This window comes from Oncorhynchus kisutch, linkage group LG4 (genome assembly GCF_002021735.2).
Source record: "Oncorhynchus kisutch isolate 150728-3 linkage group LG4, Okis_V2, whole genome shotgun sequence".
NCBI lineage: Eukaryota > Metazoa > Chordata > Actinopteri > Salmoniformes > Salmonidae > Oncorhynchus > Oncorhynchus kisutch.
Genome location: NC_034177.2, coordinates 47,970,159 through 47,979,674, shown reverse-complemented (window position 1 = coordinate 47,979,674; position 9,516 = coordinate 47,970,159). Strand labels below are relative to the sequence as shown.

General features: G+C 41.4%; 1 protein-coding gene across 1 annotated transcript; it reads left to right on the top strand.

The window, feature by feature from the left end:
* The first annotated feature begins 2,941 nt into the window (after positions 1–2,941).
* LOC109889627 (caveolin-2) lies at positions 2,942–9,063 on the top strand. The gene is made up of 3 exons (XM_020481197.2): positions 2,942–3,212; positions 3,505–3,692; positions 7,320–9,063. Exons 1-3 carry the CDS (start codon positions 3,063–3,065, stop codon positions 7,468–7,470), a joined length of 489 nt encoding a protein of 162 aa, XP_020336786.1. The 5' UTR covers positions 2,942–3,062; the 3' UTR covers positions 7,471–9,063.
* Positions 9,064–9,516: the final 453 nt, after the last annotated feature.

Sequence of the window (9,516 nt, the reverse complement as noted above, 5' to 3'; positions counted from 1 at the left end):
ACTCTCCCCATCCAACCTGACAGAACTTTAGAGGATCTGCAGATGGGAGGAACTCCCCAAATACAGGTGTGCCAAGCTTGTAGTGTCATAACCAAGAAGACTGGAGGCTGTAATCACAGACAAAGGTGCTTCAACAAAGTACCGAGTAAAGGGTCTGAATGCTTATGTAAATGTGATATTTCTGCTTTTGCTTTGTCATTATGGGGTATTGATGAGGGGGGGGAAAAACAATTTAATACATTTTAGAAAATTGCTGTAACCTAACAAATGTGGAAAATGTCAAGAGATCGGAATACTTTCCGAAGGGGGGTTAGTGTGAGAATAATCCCAACAATTGAAAAATATATCTATATTCTGTGCATGTACAGTTGAAGTCGGAAGTTTACATACACTTAGGTTGGAGTCATTAAAACTCATTTTTAGACCTTTCCACAAATGATTGTTAACAAACTATACTTTTGGCAAGTTGGTTAGGACATCTACTTTGTGCATGACACAAGTAAGTTTCCAACAGTTGTTTACATACATTATTTCACTGTATCACAATTCCAGTGGGTCAGAAGTTTACATACACTAAGTGGACTGTGCCTTTAAACAGCTTGGAAGATTCCAGAAAATTATGTAATTGCTTTAGAAGCTTGTTATAGGCTAATTGACATAATTTTAGTCAATTAGAGGTGTACCTGTGGATGTATTTCAAGGACTACCTTCAAACTCAGTGCCTCTTTGCTTGACATCATGGGAAAATCAAAATAAATCAGTCAAGACCTCCATCATTCAGTCAATTGCAGACCTCCACAAGTCTGGTTCATCCTTTGGAGCAATTTCCAAATGCCTGAAGGTACCATGTTCATCTGTACAAACAATAGTACGCAAGTATAAACACCATGGGACCACGCATCCATCATACCACTCAGGAAGGAGATGCATTCTGTCTCCTAGAGATGAAAGTACTTTGGTTCGAAAAGTGCAAATCAAACCCTGAACAAAAGCAAAGGACCTTGTGAAGCTGCTGGAGGAAATAGGTACAAAAGTATCTATATCCACAGTAAAATGAGTCCTATATCAACATAACCTGAAAGGCCGCTCAGCAAGGAAGAAGCCACTGCTCCAAAACCACCATAAAAAAGCCAGACTACGGTTTGCAACTGCACATGGGGACAAAGACTTTTTGGAGAAAGTTCCTCTGGTCTGATGAAACAAAAATAGAACTGTTTGGCCATAATGACCATTGTTATGTTTGGAGGAAAAAGGGGGAGTCTTGCAAGCCGAAGAACAACATCCCAACCATGAAGCACGGGGGTGGCAGCATCATGTTGTGGGGGTGGTTTGCTGCAGGAGGGACTGGTGCACTTCACAAAATAGATGGCATCATGAGGAGGGAAATTAACTGGATATATTGAAGCTCCATCTCAAGACATTAGTCAGGAAGTTAAAGCTTGGTCGCAAATGGGTCTTCGAAATGGACAATGACCCCAAGCATACTTCCAAAGTTTTGGCATAATGGCTTAAGGACAACAAAGTCAAGGTATTGGAGTGGCCATCTCAAAGCCCTGACCTCAAACCTATAGAACATTTTTGGGCAGAACTGAAAAAGTGTGTGCGAGCAAGGAGGCCTACAAATATGACTCTGACACCAGGTCAGTCAGGAGGAATGGGTCAAAATTCACCAAACTTATTATGGGAAGCCTGTGGAAGGCTAGCCAAGACATTTGACCCAAGTTAAACAATTTAAAGGCATTGCTACCAAAATACTAATTGAGTATATGTAAACTTCTGACCCACTGGGAATGCGATGAAAGAAATAAAAGCTGAAATAAATAATTCTCTCTACTATTATTTCACATTCTTAAAATAAAGTGGTGATCCTAACTGACCTAAGACAGGGAATTTGTACTAGGATTAAATGTCAGGAATTGTGAAAAACTGAGTTTAAATGTATTTGGCTGAGCTGTATGTAATCTTCCAACTTCAACTGTATATCCTGGCTTCAAAGAAGGTTGGTGGCACCTTAATTGCGGGGAACGGCTCGTGGTAATAACTGGAATGGATTTGTAATAAACACATAGTTGAGGTTTTCAATGCCATTCCATTTGGTGCGTTCCTGACATCATTATGAGCCGTTCTCCCCTCAGAAGCCTCCTGTGCCTGGCTTTAAAAATATGAAGACTGAGAGCCATTCTAAAATTGCTCCCAAGTATGTTCACTATCGGTAGAAGGATAGGTCACTGAATTCAGTAAATACGTGCAATAAATCTGCAAGAACCTCTTGAAGACATGCACAAAATGCACTCAATGTTCCTTTACACACATACATGCACACACACACACGTTTCCCAAACTCACATACACATCCCTCTAATGTCATCCTCCTCGCTCTCCTCCACATTCCTTTTAATTGGAGATTGTGATAGTGGAGGAGGAGGAAAAAGAGAGGAAGTGAAGGAAGGGGACTAATGTTATCAAACAGGCTACTGTCATGATTGTGATGATTGAGGACTTTTGTGACTTGGCACACAGACACCTCACGATTATCTGAATGGTGAGTGGTGCATGAACAGGTCTTGTGGTGGCAGGTAGCCTAGTGGTTAAAAGTGTTGGGCCAGTAACTGAAAAGTCCCTGATTCAAATCCCCAAGCTAAAAATCTGTCATGTCCTTGAGCAAGGAAGTTAACCCAAATTACACCTGTAAATGCTCTCTGGATAAGAGCATCTGCTAAATGACTCAAATGTATAAAAAAATATGACTAGTATGTATAGCCTATACAAATGTTAAGATATAAATACATCATGTACAATGGTTAACTAACGTAATTACTATTTTGCCATATATAGCCGCGTTCAGATTATTTGATCAATCTGACGAATTCGTCAACAAATATATTTGTTCAAACAGGGCAAGTAGCATGGGGACGTGACTTTGCTTGTTGTGTCTACACTACGTTGCGCCGCTTTCCGCACCGGGCGTGGGTCCGTTTCATGCGCGCAGGCACAGACACAAATGCAGAGAGCGCCACCAACGAGAGCTCTCCGCTGCCCACCGCGCCGTCTGTGAAGTGAAAATGGGTATCGAAAAGGAGAATTACGAGACGAGTATTATCATGGACGAGGACGAGTTCAACAGATCAATAGAACCGATTTTGTCGAAAAAAGACAAAGTTTACGCGGCTATCCCAGACCGAGATCCCAATGACATAAATGCGCACTTAAAGGTAAACTACTGTATCAGTGTATCAGCGCACCGTGCGCTCCGGTTTTCACAAAGTTAACTCCAGTGGACGGATAAACTGTAGACCAATACTTTCGTTATTGTCGTTTTACCATATGTAATAAAAAAAATATGAATGCACAATAAATGCAAATGTCATGCGCCATTGCCTGTGTGTTTAGTTTCCATATTGGCTGTAAACTCCTGCTAATATGTTTGTTTGGACAGAATAGGACAAATGGGTATGTGAGTGAGTCCATGACTGATTCCTGACAAGCGCTTGTTTTCTTCCCCAGGTTGGTTTTGATGATGTGATCGCAGAGCCCAGTTCCAGCCACAGCTTCGACAGAGTATGGATAGGAAGTCACGCCGTCTTCGAACTGTTCAAATATGTATTCTACCGAATACTGACCACCATCCTCGCCGTTCCCATGGCATTTATCATCGGGATAGTCTTCGGGGTCCTCAGCTGTATTCATATTTGGTAGGAACACAACACATGCTATCTTGTTGTTTCAGAGCTTGGCCAAGGGCCACATTTTCCATTGACTGCTCTGTCGCCTATTTGTTTTGACCTATAGTAGACAGTTTGCACAGAAAGACCAGTAGGCATACTGACATATATATTCATACAATTAATGTCATATGTAGGGTACAACTATGAATGTGTCGTCATTGTTTTTACTTTATTTGGGCAATTAAGTCATAGCTTTTCCATACATAGGCCTATGTTCCAGTATGTGCTGTATGCATGCCAGTGGACACAGTGGTTAGGTTGAAGGAAAACCATGCGACTCCTGACATTCACAAATTCCGCCTAAGAGTCAATTAGATAAGGGGCTGCTTGCTAAAACAACACCAGATCTGTGCCCAAGTGAGGCACTTTATGGAAAGTTGGGAGGAATGCAGTGTTCAGCTGGTAACGGAAAAAAGCCCCCATAACCCCTGCCAGATAGTTGGCATTCTATTCTGCCTTGCAGCACTGTAGGCCTGTTTTTAGAGAAGAGTGGGACATTCCACTAGATTAGATAGGCTACAGATTGCTTGTGGGCATGTTTTGTGGGCATGTCACAAAGTAACTCTAATATGACCTTTAGTACAGAATATGGTCTAGTTTCCCCATGTCTCAATGTCTCAGTCTCTCCGAAGAATAGATTTTGCCAAAAGTCAATGGTTGGATCTCAAATGGCACCCTGTTCCCTACAGAGTGCACTACTTTTGACCACTGCCCATAACAATAATGTTGACATACTGTTTTACCCATTTCATATGTATATACTGTATATACTGTATTCTGGTCAAGGCCATACAATTCTTCAGATATACTACCTATTCTATCCATAAACTGTCAATATTTTCTATACATCCCATCACACACACACACACATATATTTGATAGGTTACAGCCTTATTCTAAAATGTCCTTATCAATCTTCACACGATAATGACAAAGCAAAAACAGTTTTTTAGAAATGTTAACAAATGTATAAAAAATAAAAACTGAAATCACATTTACATTTGTATTCAGACCCTTTACTCAGTACTTTGTTGAATCATCTTTGGCAGCGATTACAGCTTTGTGTTGTCTTGGGTATGACGCTACAAGCTTGGCACACCTGTATTTGGGGAGTTTCTCCCATTCTTGTCTGCAGATCCTCTCAAGCTCTGTCAGGTCTGCACAGCTATTTTCAGGTCTTTCCAGAGATGTTCGATCAGGTACAAGTCCGGGCTCTGGCTGGGCCAGAACAAGGATATTCAGAGACTTGTCCAGATGCCACTCCTGCATTGTCTTGGCTGTATGCTTAGGGTCGTTGTCCTATTGGAAGGTGAACCTCTGCCCCAGTCTGAGGTCCTGAGTGCTCTGGAGCAGGTTTTCATCAAGGGTTTCTCTGTACGTTGCTCCGTTAATCTTTCCCTCTATCCTGACTAGTCTCCCAGTCCCTGCCTCTGAAAATCATCCCCACAGCATGATGCTGCCACCGCCATGCTTCGCCGTAGGGATGGTGCCAGGTTTCCTCCAGATGTGATGCTTAGCATTCAATCTTGGTATCATCAAACCAGAGAATGTTGCTTCTCATGGTCTGAGAGTCCTTTAGGTGCATTTTAACTCCAAGCGGGCAGTCATGTGTCTTTTACTGAAGAGTGGCTTCTGTCTGGCCACTCTACCATAAAGACCTGATAGGTGGAGTTCTGCAGAGATGGGAGAACCTCCCAGAAGGACAACCATCTCCACAGAGGAAGTCTGGAGCTCTGTCAGAGTGACCATCGGGTTGTTGGTCACCTCTCTGGCCAAGACCCTTTTCCCCCATTGCTCAGTTTGGCTGGCGGGGCCACTTCTAGGAAGCATCTTGGTGGTTCCGAAGTTCTTACATTTAAGAATGATGGAGGCCACTGTGTTCTTGGGGACCTTCAATGCTGCAGAAATGTTTTTGGTACCCTTCCCAAGATCTGTGACTCAACACAATCCTGTTTCAGAGTTCTACTTATGTAAATAAGGTCTGTTTTTTTTATGTCAGGGTTTTCACCTCTGGTCATTCGAGTCAAGTGCAGGAGAGCAGAGAATAGGTGATCAGGCGACTTTATTAGCCAAGAGCAACAAACAGACGGGAGCAAACAGCTACAACTCAAGCCAACCGGCAAAAGTGACAAGCGCAAAATACCGTCAATAATAACAATAAGGTTCACCAATAATTCCCCAAAGAGGGTACAGGCAATGCCCAGGGTGAAAAACCAGACTAGTGCGATGCAACAAACACAAAACAAAACAATTCCACACAAAGACATGGGGGAACAGAGGAATATATATATGCAGTGTGATTAGGGAATGTAAACCAGGTGTGCAGGGAACAAGACAAAACAAATGGAACAATGAAAAATGGAGCAGCGATGGCTAGAAGACCGGTGACGTCGACCGCCGAACACCGCCCGAACAAGGAGGGGAGCCGACTTTGGCGGAAGTCGTGACATTTTAATTACATTTGCTAAAAATTCTAAAAACCTGTTTTCACTTTGTCATTATACGGTATTGTGTGTAGATTGATGAGGAAATGTTTTTATTTAACCCATCAAGGAAATATTATTTAATCCATTTTAGAATAAGGCTATAACATAACAAAATGTGGAAAAAGTCAAGGGGTCTGAATACTTTCCAAATACACTCTTATACTCTGGACTTTGCTTGTTCTAAAGTTTTTCAATTTCTTAATTCCATTCTTTTACTTTTTAGATGTGTGTGTATTGTTGTGTATTGTTAGATACTACTGCACTGTTGCTACACCCACAATAACATCTGCTAAATATGTGTATGCGACCAATAAAATGGGATTTGATTTGAAAGGTAGGGCTTTATATCGGGAATAGGGTGCCATTTGTGATGAGGAAGAGTCCGTCTGCACTGTCTGTCACAGCTTTTATGGAGGATGAGCAATTGAAATATGGCTTTGGTGACATAGCAGAGATCAGTAGAGGATGGAATGGGAACTATGAGAAACAGTTGACCCTGTGGCTGGGATGTGTCTGATAGATAGTGTCACAAGATGTAGTGACACTATAATAAAAACACATTCCGTAGCCTTATACAGTCAAATAGAAATACAACAATCACTAGATAGGTGCAGTGAAATGTGTTGTTTTACATTGGTCAGCAATAGTAGTATGGCACCTCTGGAGCAAATTAGGGTTAAGTGCCTTGCACAAGAACACACATTTTTCACCTTGCTGGTGAAGGGTATTCAAACCCGTGACCTTTCGGTTACTGGTCCAATAGCTCTAAACGCTAGGCTTCCTTCTGCCCTTAATACATACTGCAGGCTCCAAGCATTCATAAAGTCTGCATTAACTGTTTATGCACATCAAAAATGGACAAAGTAAGAGGATCAAGAAGGCTGTGTTAGAATTCATGTTGCAAGGTACTCTGGACTCTGCAGCAAACGGAACTTGTTAGGAACACCTCATGCAACTGATAATACACCCCAACACAAGGCTAAATGTTCCCCGTAATGTAATATGTATGCAGGTAATACTTATTCCTACACATTCTGTGCATTTGAAGAATGCTGTGTGTGCGCGCGATGCAAAGTGAAACCTGTTTTTGTGGTCCTCCTCCTTCCAGGGTGTTGATGCCGGTGGTGCGGAGCTGTCTGATGGCCCTGCCCTCTGTCCAGGTGGTCTGGAGCAGCCTTACAGACATTTTTGTCACCCCCCTCTTCCACAGTATGGGCAGGTGTCTGTCCTCTGTCCACGTCAAGGCCATGGACATCTGATAGAGTCTTTCCTTCCCTGTTATGGGGGTTAAGAAGTTAAAGGACATCTTCACTTTTTTTAAATATATTTTTTTTTACCTATGTCTAAGTGGAAAAACAAGTAAATAATTTGAGGTAACTCTTAAAAAAGTGAAGATGTCATTGACCTATGTTTGCGTTGAAATATATAAGCTGTTTATAAAGTCAACATCGACACACCGTGTGGTGGAATTATGGTAGAGCATATAAGTGCAACTGATAAAGGGTGCTCATAAAGGGTGATTAGGGCCAACTTCCCTTTGACAACGCCATCTGAGTAATAAGATGATCCAACATGATCATTTATGTCATTTGGGAATTTCAAGATTCTCATGATAAGTCGTAATGTCCACTGTTCATAGAAGTGGTTGTGTGGCATTTCTAAGCAGTTTTGATGTATTCTGCCAAAAGGACAATTGTTCAGTTGTGACCAAAATAAATGATTATCATTCCATTATTGTGATGCTAAAAATAACTGTTTTAATCATAAAGGATCAGATCAGGGTCAAACAGTATATTGGCCAGTTAGGCATCACACCATTCCTGGCATCAGACATGTAACGTCTGTGTAGTTTCTGCTTTTTATGTGTTGTGGATATACAGCAGAGGATTCAGATGGGATTTGAATGAATGAATTTGTTTTCTGTAAGAGAGTGTACACTGATCCTAGATGCTGAGATGCAGCTTATACTTCTGCAGCCTTATTTTGCTGCTGCTGTGTTAATCTCGCAGTGCTTTTGATACATTTTGGGCATTTGCTTTTACACAAAGACAACCTACCTAGTAAAGACCTAAGACAGTTGTATATATTTTGAACAGAAGCTAATATAATAAACAAAAGGGTGGGTTGTCGGAGTATTGGCTTTCTAACTAATTATTTATGCACAATTGCCATGTGTTCTTGACGGTCCATGTTTCTGTGAGTCGTGAAAGAACTGGACAGAACTTTTATGTTAAGTATCTAAGATGAGTTTTACTACTCTGGTTTATTCTATACAGTCAGGTACATGGTCGTAGGCCTAGGTGCTGCTGAGCTTTCTATAAGCCGTAGAGCAACTAGCTTGCTTTATTCTTTGATGTCAGAACCCAAATGTGGAGAGAATCTAGCAGATAGTGCCACCAGTTCTTCACAACTTATCGTATAATACGTCACACAAAACCTTGGCTTCATCCAAAATGGCACCCTATTCCCTATAAAGTAGTGGGCTGTATAGGGTATGGGGTGTCCTTTCAGAGGCACCCTTGTGCTTTGTTTTAATGGACAACCAAACGCAGCGATTCTGTCAGTAACTTCTAATCGTTTGGCTAAGCTAGGCAGTTGACAGCCTGCCAGCCAATAGACCATGTCTGTACATGGCTGAGTTATCTCTTCAGTGCTGAGAGGAAATTGGAGGTGTGATTGTGCAATAGAGCACACAGGTGTGGAATTATTTTTTCTTTATGGAGCAAAAATGGTAAATGGCATGATGTGATTCTAATTGAGCTCAACAAACAAGACTTATTCTTTGATTTGTAAAAAAGTACCAAAAGTGTTCCTATTCTGCATCAAATAAAGATAATTATTTGTAAAAAATGTTCTGAGTATTGCTGCGTGTCTCTCTGTCATAGAAAATTATGAGAACTGTGATAGGAGGGCGGGATATGTTTCTCAGTCTCAGAGAGAAAAGTGAGAGAGAAAAGTTGTAAATCACTGAGCTGGTCTGATTGCATAAGACACTTTCCTATACAGAAAGAAGAAGAACTGCCTCTGCCTGACCCGGTGGGTCTATTGCAACACGACCTGGGGCTCTGCTGATAATTTACAGGTTTACACAGCACAAGCACAATTCCATACCAGAATATTCCATACTGATAATAACCTACAGGGTTACATAAATACAGCATTTTACTGACTTGGTGGAATGTAAGGAATATTCCATACTGATATTTACAATTTGAAATTTACTGGGGTGGGGGATTGGTCCAAAATAGGGGAGTCATACTTTTTTTGGGGGGGGGGGGGTTGTGTGTTTTTTTTATTGGGTACAG

What these genes read in the sequence shown, in the direction of transcription:
- LOC109889627 (XM_020481197.2), top strand. Translation starts at nt 3,063, where the DNA reads ATGGGTATCGAAAAGGAGAATTACGAGACGAGTATTATCATGGACGAG. An exon ending in ACATAAATGCGCACTTAAAG is followed by an intron (nt 3,213 to 3,504) that starts GTAAACTACTGT and finishes TTTCTTCCCCAG; the next exon opens with GTTGGTTTTGATGATGTGAT. An exon ending in CTCAGCTGTATTCATATTTG is followed by an intron (nt 3,693 to 7,319) that starts GTAGGAACACAA and finishes TCCTCCTTCCAG; the next exon opens with GGTGTTGATGCCGGTGGTGC.